Raw genomic sequence first — 22,298 nt, forward strand, 5'->3', positions numbered from 1 at the left:
TGGACTCGCATCTGAGGTCACACATGTATGCTCCGGCTGTCTCTGACATCCTATCTAGGGGCCCCAGTGTCCAACGGCAATGTGAATAGCCAGCAGCTGGTACGATCCAAGGGGCTTGGGCAACAGAAGTAAGAACAAGGAGAGGGAGAGGGAGAGGGAGGGAGGGAGGGAGAGAGAGGGAGAGGGAGAGGGAGAGGGAGAGAGAGAGAGAGAGAGAGAGAGAGAGAGAGAGAGAGAGAGAGAGAGAGAGAGAGAGAGACCGAGACAGACCAGATTTAAGATGGAGGAGCCTCATTGTTAACATCAATAACAACAATGTTATCTCCAGTACTAACCACCAACCTGGCTTTGTCTAAGTCACTTTGGGCTTTAGTCATTCTATTTGCAAAATGGGAGTGATTCTATTTACCCCCTGGCCAAGGCAACACAGAGTAGTCTTTGGAATCATAATGATAATAATAACTAACATGTATATCATGATTAAAGGTTTGCAAAAGGCTTTAATGCAAAACAATAGCTAGCATTTATATAGTGATTTAAGATTTGTGAAGCACTTTATAGGTTATCTCATTTGTTCCTCATGACAACCCCAGCTCTGACACGAGATCACTGTGTGATCATGGGTAAAGTACTCATGTGTTCTGAGGTTGTTTCCTTGTTCACAAAAATGGGGAGGGAGAGATATTTTCAGGGTCCTGAAGGGACAGTCCAATGTAAATCCTGGGTCGTAAGACGTCCTCAGAACCATTCCTCCTCCCCTACTCTGGATTTTCCTGGCAAACGGAAGGACACAGGGCAAAGATGATCCCAAAGTCACTTATATGTGGCTCCAGGACCATCCTGGTGTAAGCCCTTCCACAGATAGCAAACAAGGATACTATCAAGATGGGACAATACAGAAGATGCCTCAAAGCAGACTCATGAGCTTATATAAACTCCTTCCTTGACCCCCAAAGAAACCAGAATGTTGGGTTGATCTGGGGCAGAGGAAAAGGGAGCAGCTCCAAAGCCCCAATACACAGGGGGCAGGTGAAGTGGGTAGTAATTAAGAGTAGACACAGTGCCCCTCCCTCTGCTTCTTATATGGGTCAAGGGCCTGAAAGGGCCCCATCTCCCTTACCTTAGGGACAGAGGCACTTTGAAGGGAGTGGCCACTCTTCTCTTGGCCTGGTTTCTATGTTCTGAGGACAGAGGTCACTCAGGAGTGGGAGCAGCCTCTAAAAATGGGATGGTTTATCCCTAGGCTCATCTCCTTGCCCTAGCCTGACCCAGGAGAGGACTCCCCAAGGAACCCCCTTCCCCTCTCATAATACAAAGTTAAATCAAATTCACCTTTGGGGAAGATGGGCACTGCTGCTCAAGGCTAAGGTGAGAAAGGTCTCCCAGCCACAGGTCTTGAACTCCTAAATGACAATATGGGAAGCGGCCCCAAACACCTCTGTAATAATGACCTAGGCTCTAGGTCCTAGAAAGATAATGGAAACAGAGTTCTGAAGTGAGGGATGGAGCTGGTCTTCTCTCTAAAGTCTTCTAGCTCCAACATTGTGATTCAGGATATTTAAGTAGAAGGTATTTATTATTATTATTTATTCCAAACCCTTCCTTAACTACTCCCCCTTTAGGTCTAAGCTCCTTTGGGCCTTACCCTAACACTTCCAGATCATCAGAAGTCATTTTAGTGGGGCAGCTAGGTGGTGCAGTGGCTAGAGCACTGGACCTGGACTCAGGAGGACCTGAGTTCAAATCCAGCCTCAGACACTTAATAATTGCCTAGTTGTGTGACCTTGGGCAAGTCACAACCCCATTGCCTTAAATAAAAATAAAATTAAAAAAAAAATAAAGGTGACCCGACGGGTAACTAGGTAGCACAGTGGCTAGAGCACCAGCCCTAAAGTCAAGAGGACCTGAGTTCAAGTCTGACCTCAAAGACTTACTACTTAGCTATATGACCTTGGGCAAGCCACTTAACTTCACTACCCTGACAAAAAAAAAAAGACAGAAGTCATTTTAGCTCAGAAGCCTGAGTCCTAGCTGGCCACAAAGGAGACAACTCTAGAGAAAATGGCAAAGGGGTATCTGGCACAAGCAGGAGCAAGACAACCTTCCCTCCCCCAACCCCCTCCAATCTGAACATAGGTAATGCAGCTGCTGCTGCAGGAGATGGCCCAGATCAACCAGGTGTGAAATTTGCTGCTTTTCCTGCAGTAATTCTAACATTTGTCATTTCCCTTGTCAACTTGACTGGTCATGAGGGCTGGGAGGTGGGATCTCAGAGATGTTTTAATTTGCATTTCCCTCATTTTTATTGACTGGAAGCATGTTTTTCCCCCCACATGGCTTAGATTTCTTCCCCTGAGCATGTTTGTTCATATCCCACAACCCCCCCACATACACATAAGAGTAGAAATGGCTCTTATAAATTTAAATCCATTCCATATGTGTATACATACATATATACACATGTGTATGTGTGCATATATATCACAAAATGGCTCTTATTCTTCTAAGTTTAAATCTGTTCCATATGTGTGCATACATATGTAAATATAAAATAAAACTGATGATGATAAGCGATTTCTCTTATAGGTCAAAATGGGCCTGGAGTCCTGGGCATGTGTGAAAGGCACGGGGTGAGGGGTTTCCCAGGATACTGAAGAGTAGGGGGATGGGGAGAGGATAAAGAGAGGCAAGGAGAGAGTTCTGATCCACTTCTAACTCCCTGGAAGGGGTGGGGGTGGGGGCAGGAGGGCAGAAGATGCTGAATCGGCAAAGCAAGCTGTGTTCCCAAATAATTCCCTCTGGTGATTCCCTTCTCCTCACCCACTTTTCCTCTGGGGCCCCATGCTGAGGCCAGCCTTCCATCCCTGGCCGGCTGACCTGCCCAGAAACAGATGAGTCAATCAGGAGGGAGGGTCGGGCCGGGTGAGTCATCCCTCGTGGACAGGCGGGTAGGGAGCCCCAGACAGAGCGCCAAGGGGACAAAGGGTAGAAGGGCCTAGAAGAAGGGATCCTCAACTGGGCCAGATCCAGATGTTGGTTGAGGGCTCTACCGAGAGGCCCTGAAGAGGAGGGGGATGGGGAAGTGAAGGCAAAAACCTTCAGAGCTACCCAGGGAACGCTGCAACTGGAATAGATGAAGATCCAGATTTTCAACAATAAATGAGGAGGCAATTCTTTCCTTTACAAAAGGATTCCTTATAGATTACAGCCGTCTATTCAATGGCAGGTTCCATCCCTGCCCCCTCCTTAAAGAAGATTGCTTTACACAGATGCAATTAGCACTTGGCTTTCCCAAGAAGACAGCTGCATCTAGTGAGATGCAGTCCCCACCCCCCACCCTATCTTTATGGAGCCTTCTCTTCCCCTTCCCTGTCTATCTCGGAGCTAACTTTTTTTCCTGCCTTATCTCATTGAATGCTTAAACCGAGCACAGACCCTCATACCTGGGTCCTAGCTTCTCCAAACCCTTCTCAATTGTTCATTCCACTTCCTGAGAAGGAAAAGTCGGCAGACAAGGAAAGAATGCTATGCCACTCCCTCTCTGGGCCGCTGCCCCGAAAGCCTAGATTTCTGAACTCTCAAAACAGCAAAGCCTGCTGCCAAGAGCTAGTCGGCTGGTTTTTTAAGAATGGGGAGAAAATAACCTCTTGTCAGAAAGGAGATGGACTCAAGAGGCAGACTGAGACATATATTTCTGGACATGGCCAATGTGGGAATTTGTTTTGCTTGACTATAAATATTTACTACAAGGGTTTGGATTTTTTTTTTTCCCTTTCAGTAAAGGAGGTGAGGGAGAGAAAATTAAATACTTGTTAAATGAATCAAATCAAATCAAAAAAAGAAAAGGTGCAAAAGAAACAGGATGGGATATTTTCTGTCTGGGAGGTATATGGGGGCGAGGGAAGGGCAAGGCAGTCAGGATCTAGGGAAGCCAATGGCAAACCATTCCAGGATCTTTGCCAAGAAAACCCCCAAATGGGATCACAAAGATTTGGACATGAATGAACAACAAATATTTTAGGAATAGCTAGGTGGTGCAGTGGATAGAGCACCAATCTCAGTCACTTGAAACTAGCTGTGTGACCTTGGACAAGTCACTTAACCCTGATTGCCTCACACCCAGGGGCTATCGCCAACCATCCTGATTATAATTGGCCACTGGACCCAGAGGAGAAAGTGAGGATGGTGATTTAGCATAGGCGCCTCCCCCCCAACTCAAATCCAATTCATGTGCTTGTCATGACATCATCTCCCAGATGTTGTGGTCTTCTTTGAGAACAAAGGACAAACATCATCACCATGCTATATGAGCTCAAGGAAGAATTTCTATCATGGAAAGGAGAACAAGATCAGGAGATCCAAGTTCTAGACTTAACTATACCTCTAACTACTCCCTATGTGACCTTGGGCCAAGTACCCAACTTCTCCGGGGGGCCAGTCAGCTACTAGACTCAGTAATTATCAAGTTTTTTGAATTGTCCAATCAGGGAATCACCATCCTCATTGATCTCTCACACACATCTCCCATCCCATAGGAAGACCCCTCCATACCCTGAGCTTGACTCAAGGGTCTAACATTCACTGAACTTGGCCAATCACTCTCACCCAGCCTAAGGAAGAGGGAAGGAAAATGTTTTCCCTGATTTGAGAAAGCTCCAAAGTGACTCATCCTCAGCAGACAATGATAGAAGCAGGGCCCATGACAAGAGAGGAACTACTGGCTGATCAACTGGGAAAGATTTAGTAAGAGTAAGGAGATCTTTCTGGATACAGGCAAGAGAGTTCAACTGGTAGCTCAGACCAGACTGGACATCAGTTGGGGGTAAGAAGTAGGAGTCGAGACTCTCCCACTCAGATATTACATATACAATGACTCTACTCCCTCTACTCCGCCCAAAGTACATATAACAGCAATTTGGAGGGGATAAGTAGAGCCACAGCACCCCCCTTACACAGATACTTTAATCAACCTTTGACATGTGTCTCTACAAAAGGAACAGACAAAAGAACATTGGACTAGAAATTAGAACAACTGGATTTCAAGTCTCAGATCTACCACTAATTTGTTGTAAGGCTGAGTAATAATCAATCATTTCCTCCCCTGTAAAATAAGGAAATTCAAGTCCACTGCATGAAGTCCTTTATAGAGTGGGCATTCCATAAATGTTTGTGGAATGGAATGAATGATCTCTAAAGTCAATAGGGGCATGCATAGCCACAATCAGTTACTTTCAAGAGAGAATAAAGGTCTCTTGTCTCGTCTGATCCAAGATCTTTGCCCACCTGTTTGTATAGGGCTTTTTGACGCCCCCTTTTGAGTCAAATGGTGACCAACAGGGTTGTCAGTTGCTCCTCCAGACATGTGGCTAAGAAAGGCCCCACCCTGGTCCATGAAACCTTTCCACCTCCTCCCACAGACCTCTTCCTCCTCTTGGAATCCTCACATACTATCCTGTGACCATTTTATACTAGTACCTTCTCTTTCCCCTACTAGACCATAAAAAGCAAGACTCAAGATTTCAATATGTTAAATGAACTACTTAAAGTCGTGCTACTAACAAGGGGCAGAGCCAAGGCTGAGCCCACTCTTCCTTCCAAGGTATCCCAATCCTTTTTTAGTGCCAGGCTGAGCTGTTTAGACTTGATTCCAAAGGTACAGGAAAAACATAGGTGATTTCTATATTTAACATTTTATGCATGTATGCACACACACACACACAGGCATTTTGTATTCTCCCCAGCAGCCCCATTCTTGCCTCATAATCATGGCAGCATCCCCCCCAAAACATTAGCATAACTAGGGTTCCTCTTCCAAGTGTCTCCAGGCTATTCTCTCAGTCTGAGTTGAGGGCCAATGAGTCAGCTTGGAAATTGGGGTGTACAGAAAGAAGGTTTTGATTCACTTAAGAATGGTTTCTCAAGACAACGAGGTGGCACAGTGGATGGAGCACTGGCCCTGGAGTCAGGGGGACCTGAGTTCAAATCTGGCCTTGGATACTTAATAATTACCTAGCTGTGTGAACTTGGACAAGTCAACTAACCTCACTGCCTTGCAAAAAAAAAAAAAACACAAAAAATCCACCCAAAAAACAAAAGAATGTTTTTTTTCAGGTTCTATTAAAGACCTTTCTAAAATATATAAAGAATTGAATCATAAAGTTACAAGTCATTTCCCAATTGAAAAATGGTCAAAGGATATGAACAGGCAGTTTTCAAAGGAAGAAATTAAAGTTTTATATAATCATATGAAAAAATATTCCAAATGATTATTGATTAGAGAAATGCAATTCATAACAATTATAAGGTACCACCTCATACCTATTAAATTGGTTAATATGACTAAAAAGGAAAAGGATCAATAATAGAGATTGTGGGAGTGCACTGTTGGGGAGATGTGTTCCAATCATTCTGGAGAGCACTATGGAACTATGCCCAGAGCAAGAGAACTGATCAGGGGCAGCTAGGTGGTGCAGTGGATAGAGCACCAGCCCTGGAGTCAGGAGGACCTGAGTTCAAATCCAGCCTCAGACACTTAATAATTACCTAGCTGTGTGGCCTTGGGCAAGCCACTTAGCCCCACTGCCTTGCAAAAACTAAGAGAGAGAGAGAGAGAGAGAGAGAGAGAGAAAGAAAGAGAGAGAGAGAACTGATCATACCCTTTGACCCAGCAATACCATTACTAGGCCTATATCCAAAAGAAATTTTAAAAATGGGAAAAGTCTCAAATGATCAAAAATATATAACAGCTCTATTTGTAGTGGCAAAGAATTGGAAATTAAGGGCACACCATCAATTGGGGAATGGCTAAACCAGTTATGGTATATGAATGTTATGGAGTACTACTGCTCTATAAGAGACCATGAATGGTGAGACTCTAGAGAAGCAGGGAAAGAATTACAGGAACTGATGTTGATCAAAGGGAGCAGAGCCAAGACCACACTGTCTACATTAACAACAACATTGTAAGGTGACCATCTATGATGGATGCAACTCCTCTTAGCAATTCAGAATGGATTTAGGACAACCCTGGGAGACCTGTCATGGACAATCCCAGAGGAAAACAAAAAAACAAACAAAAACCAGAATATGAATGAATACTAAAAAACTTTTCTTATATTTTTCCTTCCCAACCAATGGTTTTCTTTTTTTCTTCCCCTTAGTCCTAATTCCTCACACACACAAAATGACTAATACGTAAACATGTTAAACACAAATGTATTAAACACAACTTTTATTAGATTGTTCACTGTTGAGGGGAGGAGTGGTAGGAAAATGTGTAACTAGTGGATGAAAGTGGAAAGACTTTCATAACAAGTAATTGGAAAAATTAAGTTAAATTTAAAAAATAGAATGGTTTCTGAGGATGGATAGAGGAGGGTAACCCAGGGGCAGATTTGGAAGATCTAGGAATCCAGACTCCCAGACCTGAGATTTGGAGTTGATAGAGGAGTCAAGATTATCTTGCTACTTCAACCTCCTCATTTGAGGATGGGGGGATCTGAGGACCAGAGTAGTTAAGTCACTTGTCCAAAGTCACACAGTAAGAAGCAGACCCAAATTAGTGAGCAGATTGTCCGCCTCCAAATCTATTTCTCTTTCCATTACATGAGGGCTGCCCCTCCCCAGCCAGAGGAGGGGGAACTTTCAGCTGCCAGGCGAAGGCCGGACCCTGCCATCCCTGGATACGTTTGTGTGGTAGGAAAATGCTCGCTTTGTCCACAGCCATACAGGAACCCCAATTGTGCCCGCCCCTCCCCCAGCCAGCAGGGCGAGGGGCCAGGAGCCGTGCCAGGGGAAGGGAGGTAGGAAGGGGAGGTCTGCCTGCTGCTCCGAGGCTGGACAGATAAGGACCTCCTTGCCTGCCTAAGTGCAGCCCAGAATGACTGACCAAGGGATGGCCAAGGCTTGACTTTCAACACAGAGATCTAATGTTCTTGAAAAGAGGCAAGAGAGGGAACAAAGCTAGGACTGGAAGCTTTGGCCTGAGAGCCGTTTCTGTTCCACCCTTTAAATCATTCAGCAGGTGGTCTGAATAGGCTTCTGGGGAGGGAAAGTCAGTCCCCAGGGGCCAGATGCCTACACCCCCATGTGGAGAAGGATGACAGACAGCTTAAGTCCGAGCTGCATACTCTGGCTAAATCCTTGGCTTCTCCCCTTGATTACCTAGTACCAGGACAGGAAATTTGACTTTGTAAAGCTCTTCCCAGGATTATTGGTAACTTTATACCAAACTTGGACATCCCTATCTATCTATTCCAAGCTTCAGGTCTAACCCCATCCTTCCCTTAATCTCTATCCCTTACCCCTAACCTTATAAATTCTAACCCTAAACCCACAAACCTGCCTTATCTTATCCCTATTTTTCTAATCTAACCCTTACCTCCTAACTCTGGACACCTGGCCTCATCTCTCCTACTTTGTGCAATATAACAGGAGAAAAATCAGTTTTTAAAAAGATACGATTCTAGTCTAGTGGATAGTTGTATGATCAACTGGGTGACCCTGGTATGAAAAGCCACATGGATGCAAAGAGGTCTCTGCTCACTGCTACTCTGTGATTTGGGGAAGAATTCCAAGATCAATAACCGCCCAACAAGGGAGATCTAACATTAGAACAACCTCAACCCTTCCTCCATATGCCTCATAGTTTCTCATTCATTTATTCCATAAGCATTTATTAGTCACCTAAACTATCCTCTAACCACTCCATCTGACATATTTCCAGAATCTCTTCCTAAAACTAAGTTCTCCTTCCTATCATCCTACTAAAAAGGTTCAAGAACTTTTTGTTGTTTCCATCCTTCTATCAAATCAAATCCAGATTCCCATGCTTGAAGAGAAGGGAGTGAGAAGAGAGAGTGGTAGGGGAAAAAAAACTTATAAATATGCAAAAGAATGTTGAAAAATTTTCATAACATGTAATTGGAAAAAAATAAAATTAAAAAAGTGGTTTCCCAGAATGAATAGAAGAGGGTAACCCTATTAATTGACCTTATCTCTTACAGCACACCTTTAATGACATGATGACACTCTGACTCCCTCCACCCTAAACCTTCCCAAATATTCTATGCTTATTTCCATCTGTGAGCTAAGTCTCTGCTCATCTTGCCTCCCCAACATGAAAAATTGGCTTCCTGGATCCAAATCCTACCCACAATTCAAGACCCAACTTAAATATTATTTCTCCCATCTACTCTCCCAAAAACAACAGCCAGGAAGATATTTTAAATTCAGTGGTATAGGCCACACATCCCCTCCTTGTTTCCACCCTCTAGTCCCTGGGGCACAAGAGGGAAGAACTGGCATCTAAACTATGCCAAGTCAAACTTACCTCTCAGCCCCCTGGGGACTCCTGGGGCCATCTTGGTATTGGCAGAGAGGAGAAAAGGATACATTTTGACTGCTCCAGACTTTGTTCCAATGGCCATGATGCGGAGCTTGGGGTCGTAAGCCAGAGAACTGGGCTGGTTGGGGAATCCATGTTCCACAGTCTGAAGGGAAAAGAAATACCTGGTCACAATCCAGACTCAAGGAAGCAGTTATAGGGTCCCACAAAGGTCCCTACTCTTAAAGGGCAAGGGACACAGAGAGAGATACAAATACAGACTGGTTCAGACACATGCCCAGACACACACACAGATACAAATCAATAAACATAAAAATCACACATGCCTTTCCATTACCTAGAGGATCAAGTCTAAACAGTTCAGCCTGGCACTGGAGAGGGAAAGCATTACAATGGACTCAGGACTCGGACAGGCTCGAGGTTCAAACCCTGGTTTGGCCACTTCACTGGTGGAATGATCTCTGATAACTCATCAAAATCCTGTTCACACCATCTGCCTCATGGAACTTTCATAAGGAGACTTAAAATGCTATGCCAACAGGTTTTTTTCTTGCCTTCTCAATATGGTATAGAAGGTGGGAACAGAGAACTCCAGAACCGAAAGTAAAATTGAATTAAAAAATATATAAAAATGTTATATACAACCAGTCCCATGTCTAGTGCTCTCCTGGACCATGACAATCTCCAGTGATTCTCACCTCTTCTAAACTTCTCTTTATCACTCACTGGGTACCCTGGCAACATCTGTCTGAGTGACAGCTTCCTCACCTATAACAAGAGAGGGCTACATCAATCACCTCCATGTTTCCATTCATTTCTAAGTCTACCATCCTTCTAGGATCATAAATATTTTAAAAATAGGTTTTTAGTGATGGTCTTTTGTTTCTCACATCACTATGTTTTTCCCTAGTACCCTTCCCCTTTCCTAGGAGTCAGGATATATAAACAAAAGTATATTCTAAAAAAAAGTAAAAGAAGCGGGGAAAAAAAAAATCAACCCAATCAATCAATACACTGGAAATAGTTTAAAAACGTTCCCATAGGACAACACTGTGGATCTCCCACTTCTCCCCAAAGAAGCAGGTTGAGATGACCTCTCCTAGCTTTTCACTCAAGTCATGCTTTGATCATAGATATTTAAATATTTATTATGTATGCAGGCTCCAACTTTAGGAAGCTTATAGTCTAATTTAGAGAAATTAGATGACCTCCATGTATATTAATCACAGCTCTAAATTAAATTATATACCCCTCAAAGGCAAGACCTTTGCTCTATAGCTCTAACCTCCCACAGCATCTAGCCCAGACCTGTATGCTTAGTAAATATTTAAGCATCTGAATGAATAAATGCACATAAACAGATACTCATAGGTCCTAGTCAGATATAAAACTGCCTATTGACTTTGCAGAGCCTAAACTCCATAACTTTAACCAGAAAGTGACCGCATATGTTCAAAGACCATCAAGCCAGAAGGATGGTGATTACAAGAGGGAAACAAATGGTCCTACAAAATCTCATCTCAGAGTTCTGCACACCACCAACCTTCCCATCCTCCAAAGAATAATTCTAGGCCAGTCCACCATCCCAGAAAACAGTGCTCCCAGACGACACCTCAGAGTCTGATTTCTCCTAAAGTTCCAAGAATTTCTCTAAAAATTCCCTCACCTTTGAGAGTAGCAAGCTTGCAACAATGAGATCAATGATCAGTGAGGTCATTTATTTGAAATTACACCCTTCTAACTCCAAGGGTGACCAACAATTCCAATGCCTGGTCGACCAGAACCACAGATTCCCACTATTTTCACAGATCTGGCTCTCAGAAGGGGTCTATCCTCCTGCTTCCAGTCTGATACCAGTGTGGAGACAGCTAGCATAAATTCATCCACTAGGCTCAGGGTCCCAGGTCATACCTCTAACTTTAGTCCCACAGTGAGGGCACAGCTAGGCTCAGAAGGCAGCTGTCTGTTCATCTAGCCCACAAATGGAAGGAGGTTGTCTAAGTCATTAAGTCCATCCCTCTGCCCCCCAAGCAAGCATGTGGCACAAATTCTCCCTTCAGGAGAGGTGGAAGAAAATTATAAAATTCAAAACTTTACAAAAAAAATGAAAGGCAGAAACTACTATTGTATTATAATTGGAAAATAAATAAAATATTTATTTATTTATCTATTTTTAGGTTTTTGCAAGGCAAATGGGGTTAAGCGGCTTGCCCAAGGCCACACAACTAGGTAATTATTAAGTGTATGAGACCAGATTTGAACCCAGGTACTCCTGACTCCAGGGCCGAAAAATAAATAAAATATTTATAAAAAAATTTCTCCCTTCACAGGAAACCTCTTGATCCAAGCTAACCTCAATCCTTGCTGAAAAGGACAATCCAGGACAAATCCCTTCATTTTACAGATGAAAAAACCAAGGCTCAAAGTCAAGTCTCTTGTCTAGTGTCAGAGACAGGATTTGAACTTAGGTCTTCTGAATTTCAAGACAGTGTGTTATAGCATCAAAAGCAGCGGATGCTTCTTTCACAACCTGATTAATATGGATCTATGTTTAGCATGGTTATTTTTGTAGAGCCTATATTAGATTGCTTTCTGTGGGGGGAGGTGGAGTAAAAAAGGGAGAGAAGGAGAAAAATGTAAAATTCAAAGCCTTGCCAAAAACTGATTGTTGAAAATTATCATTAAATGTAGTTAGAAAAATAAATTAAGTATTTTTTTTTTTAAGTAGATGTGGAATCAGGGGAGACCTACCTTTGAACTGCCAAATTTGACTTTTTTCCCTCCCTTAATCTTCATCTTTCTTGACCTCTAGGACATTTGACACTGTTGACCACTCCCCCCAACCCAGTTTTTCTGACACTAGTCTACCCAGGTTCTCCTCCTACATGTCTGCTTCTGAGACACTTTTGCTGACTTGTCATCTCTTAATGCAACTCGCTGTGGGCATTCACCAAAGTTCTGTCCTGGGTTCTCTTCTCTTTGTGACCTCACTGGTTACCTAGGATCTAATTATCACTGCCTTGTAAATGATTTACAGATCTATAAATCCAGCCCCAATCTCTTTCCTGAGTGTCAATCCCAGCTGACCAACTTCCTGTTGCATATTTATATATCTCAAGTGCAAGAGATTCAAAACACAGCTCAGAAGTTTCCCCAACAAACATATCCCTCTTCTAAACTTCTTTGTTTCTATTGAGTATTGCTATCAAAATCAAACAAAAAGGGATCCCTGGAGGATAAATGACTTAGAAAGCCACAAATTAACTATCTATGATGCTTGCTAAACATTTCCCAGTCATATTTTAATCTAGTTCTAGTCTCATTAGGTGAGTCTGACACCTCTGTGGCAGAGGACACCATCATTTTTTCTCCCATTTCCCCAGATTGATAACTCTCAGCTGGTAACCCCCAGCTACCATGCCCTCCCATCCCACACATTCAATCAGCTGCCAAATATTGCTTTTCTACCTCCTCAACATCTTGTTTCTGACCCCTTATATCTACTCACACAACAACTTAGTTTAGACAAACTATGGCCAAGAGCTACCTGATTATCTCCCTGCCTGACTAATTCCCCTTTTTAATCGACTCTACTGGCTCCCTAACACTTCGAATATTAAATAGAAATTTCTCTTTTGTTTTTGGAGTCATTTCAGTTGTGTCTGATTCTCCATGACTCCATGTGAGGTTTTCCTAGCAAAGATACTAGAGTGATCTCCAGCTCATTTTAGATAGGGAAATGGAGACAAATAGCTTAAGTGACTTACCCAGGGTCACACAGCTAGTAAGTGGCTGAGGCAGGATTTAAACTCAGGAAGAGTCTTCCTGACTCCAGGCCTGATGCTCTATCCATCAAGCCTCTTAATTACCCCATTAACTTCTCAGTTTAGTTTTTTTAAAGACTTTGACAACCTAACTCCAATCCACTCCTCTAGCCTTATTATACACTTCCTCTTGGTTCCATTTCTCCTCTTCATGCCTTGGCACTGGCCATGCCCCATGCTTGAATTATGTCCCCTGCCCATCTGGCTCCCAGAACCTCTCTTCCTTTAAAAGGCATCTCAAGAACAATGTAGATAAAACTTTTACTGATCTCAACAACTGCTAGCGTCCATCCTCCCCAACCACCTTGTATTTATTCTTTATTTACATATATATGAATATGTATGTGCATATATAGATATATAAATAAATATATATAGCTTTTATTCACACATCATTATTTTCCCCTTCCCCCAATTAAAATGTGCCCTCCTGAGGACAGGGATTGTTTTATTTTTAATTTTTATATTTGAAATGTCTCTTCCAACTTTATATTCATAGTTGGCTGAGCAGAGGGCAGCTTTGAGGAGTGGAGAGAGCCCTCTAAAAGCACAAGCTTCCCCTTGCTGAGACTTCCCTCAACATGGAACAAGAACTATGTCCTCCTCCTTCCTGTGGACTGGAGGTTTCTGATAACTTTGCAAGGTCTGCCTGCAACTGTGACTAACCAAGATACTGTCCAAGAAGTACAGAGCTTCCTGACCAAGGGATGTCCAAGGTCTGACTCTCAACACAAAGAGTCCTAGCATTCCTGAGAAGAGGTGACAGGGAGTGCAAGCACAGCCTAGTTTGGGATTGGAAGCTTCAGCCTGGCAGCTGTTTCCGCTTCAAACTTCAAATCATCCAGCAGGTGGTCTTAATAGGCTTCTTGGGACTTTGGGCCAGCTGACTGAGAACTCAGTGCCCATCCCCCAATCCAGGTGGAGAAAATGCTTTGAAGTCAACTCCAAATTTCCTCTGGCACCTCTCATTTTGGGTGTCAATGAAGCCTCTAAGAACCCAGTGGGAAGATTGTTTCATTCTGCCCTATCCCTACTCTCTAGTCTCCAGGCTCCTCCTTTTCAACATGATTCCCTCCATTCCCAAAGGCACTACTTGTCACTGCTCCAGCCAAATGTTGTATTTATTTTGGACTGGGCTACAAATACATTCCCGTAACTAAAGGATGCCTTCCCTTGTTCAGCCCACCCATACCTCTCCCTCACAGGACACAAGTAGTGATGAATTCTGAACCCAAGCCAGACCTCCAAGAACTCAAATCTAGTGACCAGGCCAAAGGTTAAATTTGTCCTTTTTGCTCTGCTCCATCAAAGTGAAAACCTTTTCCTGGGCAGTGGTTTTTTTGGCCTCCCTATGAGGGCTCAATAGCTCAGGGTCTGCATTCTCACCAACCCAAGGATGTTGCCTGGATAGGACTTCCCTAATGGTTAAGGGCAGCAGGAGGGGGCCAACAAAGAAACAAGCATAAATGTGTAATAGTAAAAAGAGCAATGTACTTGCAGTCAGAGGACCTCAGTTCAAATCCTACCTCTGACCACTAAATAGACCCTGAGATTTCTTTTAGCTCCAAATGACTGATTCTGGGTTTTCAGCTTTATGCTATAAGGTAGGGGCAGGGAATATCTGACTTGCAGGTCATATAAGGCCCATGGTGTGATACTGCCATGGCAATCAGAGGTGGGACTTTAAAAGTCAAAAAATTGAGGAACTTTTTGGGAGGTGAATGAATTAAATGTATAGCACCAGAGTGATGTTATAAATATCCAGTGGTCTTGGCAGAAAAAAGATTCCTAACAAATGCTATGGGACATAGAAGAAATTTTTGTCTTCAGAGAACTTATAGTCTTATTGAGGGTTAAAAAGTTACAAAAATAATAATAAAAGAACCATAGAACATTGAAACTAGAAGGGTGGATCTAGTCCAATGCTCAGAGTCCCCAGGAACCATAAACATCAACACAGAAGCTATAAGGAGGTAAATTTCAGCTTACTGTTAGAATTTTCTAATCATTAAGAGCTCGTCAACATTGGTAACAAGTTCAAGGGGGGGAAGTAAAGAGATAATAAGATCATGAATATAATACCACAAAAATTATAACACTCATGAATACCATGAAAACAATAATCAATAAAAGCATTCAAACAATGGCTAGATCTGACTATCAAGAGATGCTGAGAGGATTCTCCATTTGGGTGGGAGGCTGAAGTCACTAGATAAACCTCTTAAGCTTTCCTTCCAACTCTTTGAGACGACAGGTTGCTGCTGGGGGTGGGCACCCCATGACTTCACACTCAGTACAGTTTCAGCCTGAGTATGCATGTGCTTGCTATCTTTCACCTCTCCCACCCTAGCTCCTCAGCTGGGCTATATTTAAATACTTCTCCAAATGTGTCTAGCTAGCACCTCATTTCCAAGCTACAGTTCTATCCCTCCCTGAACTTCTGGTGAAATGTTATCCTGGTACGGGCAACCCTGGCGTTTCCCCCAGTGCTGGTACTAGGTCATGAAGCAGCCGCCTGACAGGAAACAATCCCCCAGGCTCTGGGGCTAGCTCTGGATTTAATCAATGCCTTTTGAGGGCTCTACCCCAGCCCCCACTACCTCACCTTAACCAACCACTTCCCCTTCCGGGGTGGGGCTGGGGGTAAATTAAACACTGAAATTAAACTCTTACTATAGCCTTGTGACAATGGGAAGACTTTTGGAGTTAAGAGATCTGGGCTAAAATCTCTAAGAGCTGGCTAGGTTGCACAGTGGATAGAGCACCAGCCCTGGAGTCAGGAGCACCTGAGTCCAAATCCAGCCTCAGACACTTAATAATTACCTAGCTGTATGGCCCTGGTCAAGCTACTTTAACCCCATTGCCTCACAAAGACCTTAAAAAAAAGAGATCTGGGTTCTGTCATTTACTATAGAGGGTGGCATAGTAGAGAAAATGGCCAGCCTTAAGTCAGGAAGACCTGAGTTCAAATTTGACCACTCTTCCTGGCTGAGATTACGGGCAAATCACTTATGAGGATGATGATAGCATGTGCCTCCCAAGGTTATTATGAATAATATTTGTAAAAAAGTGCTCAACACTTAGCAGATAGGAGAGCTTATATAAATGTTTATTTCCTTCTCGTCCTCAGGGTTAGTTTATTCATCTCTGTTGGCCTGAGTTTTCCCCATTTGTAAAAAAATGAGTTGTAAAGCACCAACCCCAGTGGAGTCAGGAGGACCTGAGTTCAAATCGATCTCAGGCACTTAATAATTACTTAGCTATATTACTTAACCCCATTCCTTGCCATTAAAAAAAAAGATGTGTTGGACTGGATCTCTAAAGTTGCTTCTAGCTATGAATATATGAGCCTATAATCCCATTTCACAGAGGGGAAACATGAAGCTCCAATAAGCTAAAGACACATTAGTGGCACCAGAACCCATAGTGTCCAATGCCACCCCAAACATCCATTGCCTGTCCATCCTAACAGACTTAGCCCCTTAAGTTGAAAATTCTCACCTCAGATAAGCCCATGAAGAAATGAAACACTTTGATTTGAGGAATGAAAAAAGTCAGGGCAATCCCCCTCCCCCCAAAGAAAACTTCAGCTTTATGGGAGGTAAATTAAGGAGTTCTAGATGTAAAAAGATCCAGTTCTAAATCATCCAACCTTGTCTAGCCCAAACAACCAAAACATTTTCTAGAATCCAGGGGGCAACTTGTCAGGGGCAAGAGAGATGGGCTGATTAGTCATCCCCACAGCCCTTCCCCTAAACAAAGTAAAAGTCTCCCCCTTCCAAGACTACTCTAATCCCTATTCTCCCTGATCAGAAGATTGAAGAGGTTCTTAGAAGAGCAGAAGTGGATTTTTACAGGAGGAATTCAGACTCTTGTCTAACTCCACCCTACCCTAGCCTATTATTTTTCTCCAGCAATATGCCCTACCTTTAACTCATCAATTCTCAAAATTTTTGATTGCTGGATCTCTTTATACTTTTAAAAATGATTGTAACCCAAAGGGCTTTGGTTTATATGAATTATATCTATCCATATTTATTGTATTAAAATTTTTAAATTAAATTAAACATTCTAAATATGTTATTTACTTAATAATTCACTTAAAAATAACAATAAAAATAAGTTAATATATCTTTTTAAAATAAAAACAACTATATTTTCCAAAACAGAAAAAAAATCTTAGTGCAAAGAATAGCATTGCTTTACATATTTTTGCAAATCTCTACTGCCTGACTTAATAGGAGACAGCTGGATTCTCCAATCTGCTTCTGCATTCAATCTGTTTCGATATGCAAATTTTGGTCCCATTTCTCTCCTCCCTTTTGAGACTAACCTTTGAGAAGGTTGTCTGCAATAGGTGCCTTCACTTCCTTTCCTTTCACTCTTTTATTAACTCAAGTTTGGCTTCCAACTTCATCATTCGGCTGAAACTCCAGTCTCCAAAGCTACAAATGATCTCATAATTGCCAAATCTAATGGCCTTTTCTCTGTCCCTTCCTTCTAGATCATCTGCAGCTTCTGACACTGTCAATCACCCCTTTTTTTTTTCCCTCCTTGATCATTCTACTCTTTTTCCTCTAGGTTTTTTTTTTTGTGACAATACTCTCTTGCTGGCTCTCTTCCTACCTATCTGATCACTACTTCTTCTAGACTGTGCTTCATAACCATTGATATTTTATAGGATTCTGTTCTTCACCCTCTTTTCTTCTCCCTATTTCATTTTATGATTGATCTGATCAATTCCCATAGATTCCACCATTTCTATGCTGATGATTCTCAATCTATTTTCCATTCAGTCCTAATCTCTTTTCTGACATCCAGTCTTCCATTTCCAATGGCTAAAAGACATTTCCAACTGGATGTCCTGTCAAACTCTCAAGCTGAAGTCATTATTTTTTTTTCTCCAGACTCTCCCCTCTTCTTAATTTTCCTGTTACTGTCAACAGTAACAGTACTCTCAAGAGTCCTCCCAGCTTGTAACTCAGACATCATCCTCAACTCCTGACTCTCCTTCCCATATTCAATCCTGCCAAGACTGGTCAATTTTACCTTATATATGTCTCCCATATGCCCCCCCTTTTCTCTCTCCTCTGGCACCGCGATACACTCAACATACGGCTAGACTATCTGGTTTGTCTATCTGATGCAAATCTCTCCCCAATCCAGTTCATCCTTCACTCTTTTGTCAAAGTGATTTTCCTAAATCACAGTTCTGACCATGTCACCTCCCTACTCAAGAAACCCATCCTCCAAGATAAAATATAAAACCCTCCATTTAACATCCAAAACCTTTAATCATGCCCTCCCTTTTCCAGTCTTTTTCCACCTTACTATCTCTTTACCCTCCCCTCCCATCTGGTGATGCTGGCTGACCTTGCTATTCCTTAAGAAGTCATCTTCCAAGTCTGGCATTTTCACTGGCTATCCCCCCATAACCATTTCTGCTCCTGGCTTTCTTCACATTTTCGCAAAAACCCACAGGATGTCTTTCCCTGTTCCTTAAGATTCTAGTACTTTGTTTCTGTCAATTATTTCCAATTTATCTCATATATAGTTTGCACTTTGGCATTTGCAAGTTGTCTTCCCAGTTCGACTCCTTGAATTTCAGAAACTGTCTTTTGCCTTCCTTTGCAAAAACAGATCTTAGCACAGGGCTTTTTCTTATTGCTACTGAGTCGTTTCAGTCAGGTCTGACGCTTCATGAGCCCATTTGAAGTTTTCTGGGCAAAGATACTGGAGTGGTCCCATTTCCTTCTGCAGGAATGGTTTTCCATTTCCTTTTCTAGTGCATTTTACAAATGCGAAACTGAGGCAAACAGAGTGAAGTGACTTGCCTAGTAAATGTGTGAAGCCACCAAGTCTTGCTGACTAGCACTGTTCCATTTAGCTATCTCTGACTTATGTAATAAACATTTACTGACTGACAGGTTTAAGTATATGAAGAAAATTTGGCCTTATAGATAACTGTAGTTGTATATGAGAACTTTAATAGGCAAATAACATCTTAGTATTATTATGAAAATATGAATGAAAAACCCTAGGACCAGGAGTCCTAGACTAGATTTTTTTTGAGGCAATTGAGGTTAAGTAACTTGCCCAAAATCACACAGTTAGTAAGAGTCTGAGACTAGATTTGAACTTGGGTTCTCCAAACTCCATGACCAAGGCTCTATATACACTGAGCCATTTAGCAAGAAGGCTCTCCTAGAGTCTTTAGGAGTTACTTCTTGTGGTTGGCTACTCAATGATCAGAACACAGGGAGCCATGGGGCAGGGTCCTCATCTTGAACATTAGCACTGTCCTATTCTCCATTCATATAATGATCTCCTGAACTCACTGGTTGTTTTTTTTGTTTGTTTGTTTTTTAGTTTTTTTGCAAGGCAAAAGGGGTTAAGTGGCTTGCTCAAGGCCACACAGCTAGGTAATTATTAAGTGTCTGAGGCCGGATTTGAACCCAGGTACTCCTGACTCCAGGGCCGGTGCATTATCCACTACACCACCTAACCACCCCTCACTGGTTTTGTTTTACAGTTCTGCTACCAAATATAAGGAGGAAAAAGTAAGAGAACAGATGGCTCAAGGAATCCCTCTTCTCTTCTAGGGAGACAATTCGGAACTCCTGCCCCTCTGACAGTGAGGGTGGGGAGGGTCTGCTTATCATCAGGGTAGACAAAAGGGGGGGGCAGCACTGGAGCTAAGGAAATTTTCAGACAATTACAAACCTGGGTTTCCCAGGAGTCTGCAAGATCTGTCCCTAAAATTCTTTGTGAAGATGGCTGATGGTGATAAGTGGGCTCACACATATATGTGGATGCCCATGTCTGGGCCCTTATCTCCATGAGCCAAAGGGAAATCATTCTAAAAAGAGAGACAGCATGATGTTCAAGGTGACTGAATGCTTAACTCTGCTATTTTATACTACATGTGTTACTGAGTACAAGACTTTTTGGCCTACATTTCTTCATGCATAAATTGGGGAGCCTTATCCTTCTGGACAAAGGCAATAGTCTACCAGTCTGCTGCAAATAGAGGTCAGCTAGGTGGTATAGTGGATAATGCACCCACCCTGAAGTTGGGAGGATGAGTTCAAATCTGACTTCAAGACACTTACTAACTGTGTGACCCTGGGCAAGTCACTTAACCTTGTCTCGAATTCAGGACCATCTCCAATTATCTGGATTCCTATCTGGCCACTGGACCCCAGATAAGGACTTAGCACAGCACCCCTTTTACTCAAATTCAATTCACTTGCTTTTCACAGAATTACTTCCCGGATGCCATGGTCTCTTCAAGAATGAAGGACAAACATATCATCAAATATTGGTCAGTTGACTACAACTAAGATATTTCTTCTAAGTACCTATTAAATTTCTAGGAGCTAGATACTGTGCTAAGATACCAAGATAAAAAAGGAACTGTAAAGTCAAAATACAACCTATATACTATATAAGATAATTTAAGAGAGAAGAAATAAGGAAAAGCCTGCTATTAAAGTTGGCACTTGAACAGAGGACGAGGAGGACAGCATCCATCTCCAAGCAAAGTCACAGAGAAGGAAGGTTAGATAGATATTGGTTCCTGCAAATACAACTGCTTCCTATCTGACTTTGAATTTTCCCTCTTCTTCTCTGGGACCGGGATCTTATTACTGGTGTAATTTTGGACAAATCTTTGGTTCTGTTTCCTCAACTACAAAACAAATGGGTCAGCATGTCTAGCCCTACATCTGTGACTTTGATGATAAAGATATTATTTTAGTTTTTCTCAGCCTGAAAAGGGGCTAGACACATTTGCAAAGTGTGTGGGAGAGAACAGAATAGACTGAGATGTGGAACCCAATGGAAGGATGCTGATGGGCAGGGGAAGCAAGGAAGGGAAAAGCATGGGCCTCAGTAATACCTAGTAACCCTAGGGAGCCTGGTGGGACCACCAAGGATCGATTCCTACCACTTTGACAAATCCTTTCCTCCTTCCTCACCCCAACATTACATCTTTGCCAAGACCAAGGTTCCTCTACTGGACCTGTTCTCCATATCAGAACTCCATTTGAGGGTCTTCCCAGAAGATATCAACTAGGGCACATTCCTTACTTATCCCTCCATGAATGCCAGAGACCTGTAGGTACCATAGGCCCTTCCCTATCTGTCTAGCCCAACCTGGATGACTGGAAATTAGAAAATTTCATTCTCTGTATGACATCATTCATTCACACCCAGAGATCTAGCCCTAAATAGAACCATAAATATCAGAGATAAAAAGGAGTCTTAGAGATTACCTAGTTCAACTTCCTCATTTTACATAGTTGAGTAAACTGAGGACCCTGAGGGAAGTGACTCATTCAAGATCACACAAATTACTAGGGGCCCAGTCACACACAATTACTTGGGGCCCAAGCTAGGACTAGAACTCCAGATTCCTAGGTCCTGGCACTCGTTCCACCATGTCAACACTGCTGCTTAATTAAGTATGGGGGGGGGGGGGGGAATGGAAATTTTCAAATTTTTTATTATTATTTTAAAGAGACCCACTCAAAAGAGGGCTTAAGTTCCCACCCCTCAGAATCTGCTAAGACCCCCTAAGTATCAAGTTCATCAAAAGGAAGTAGATATTCAGGTCAGCCCTCATTGGCTGTAATACCCTAGGGAAGGAGAGAGCATTCTTCACAATTCTTTCCATCAGCAGATCTCCTCCCCCCTACCCAGTCTCCATTTCACACCCCATTTCCTTAAACAAGGAAATGCCAATTTAATCAAATGATTAACTCAAAAGAGAGAAGAGGGGGAGGAGGGTGAAGGGAATGCCTCACACTTCCAACGTATACTACCCCCTTTCCCTTTGTGGCCTCTCTGTACCCCCCAAAAGTGTATGGCAAAGAGGAGCAGAATTGAGAACTGTCATTGCCAAAGGTCTGAATTTGGTTTAATCTTTGAACTTATGCAAGAGCTCAAAAAAAAAAAGAACTAAAAAAAGGGTCAAAGCCTGCAGAGAATGGTCCCACAGGGAGTTTCCCATCTCTGCATCACTGAAATTGGAGTTAAGAGGGTGCTTCTATGCCTGTCTCAATAGCATCACAGAATGTAGGGAACTTAAAGATCCATGCCTACCTCCTCTCTCCCCTTGAAATCTC

The 22,298-nt window shown here is 42.6% G+C and overlaps 1 protein-coding gene across 4 annotated transcripts in view; it reads right to left on the minus strand.

Annotated features, from left to right (window-relative positions):
* Positions 1-22,298, minus strand: part of LLGL1 (LLGL scribble cell polarity complex component 1) — a 99,695-nt gene that overhangs the window by 73,194 nt on the left and 4,203 nt on the right. For 3 of the 4 annotated variants that reach the window (XM_074207647.1, XM_074207648.1, XM_074207645.1), the window contains exon 2: positions 9,394-9,491. In XM_074207647.1, coding sequence (XP_074063748.1) covers positions 9,394-9,491 — 98 coding nt within the window. Of the gene's footprint in view, positions 1-9,393; positions 9,492-12,097; positions 13,610-22,298 lie in introns of those variants that run through there. The other variant, XM_074207649.1, reaches the window with a different exon arrangement.

The sequence above is a fragment of the Macrotis lagotis genome, chromosome X, assembly GCF_037893015.1.
Source record: "Macrotis lagotis isolate mMagLag1 chromosome X, bilby.v1.9.chrom.fasta, whole genome shotgun sequence".
NCBI lineage: Eukaryota > Metazoa > Chordata > Mammalia > Peramelemorphia > Peramelidae > Macrotis > Macrotis lagotis.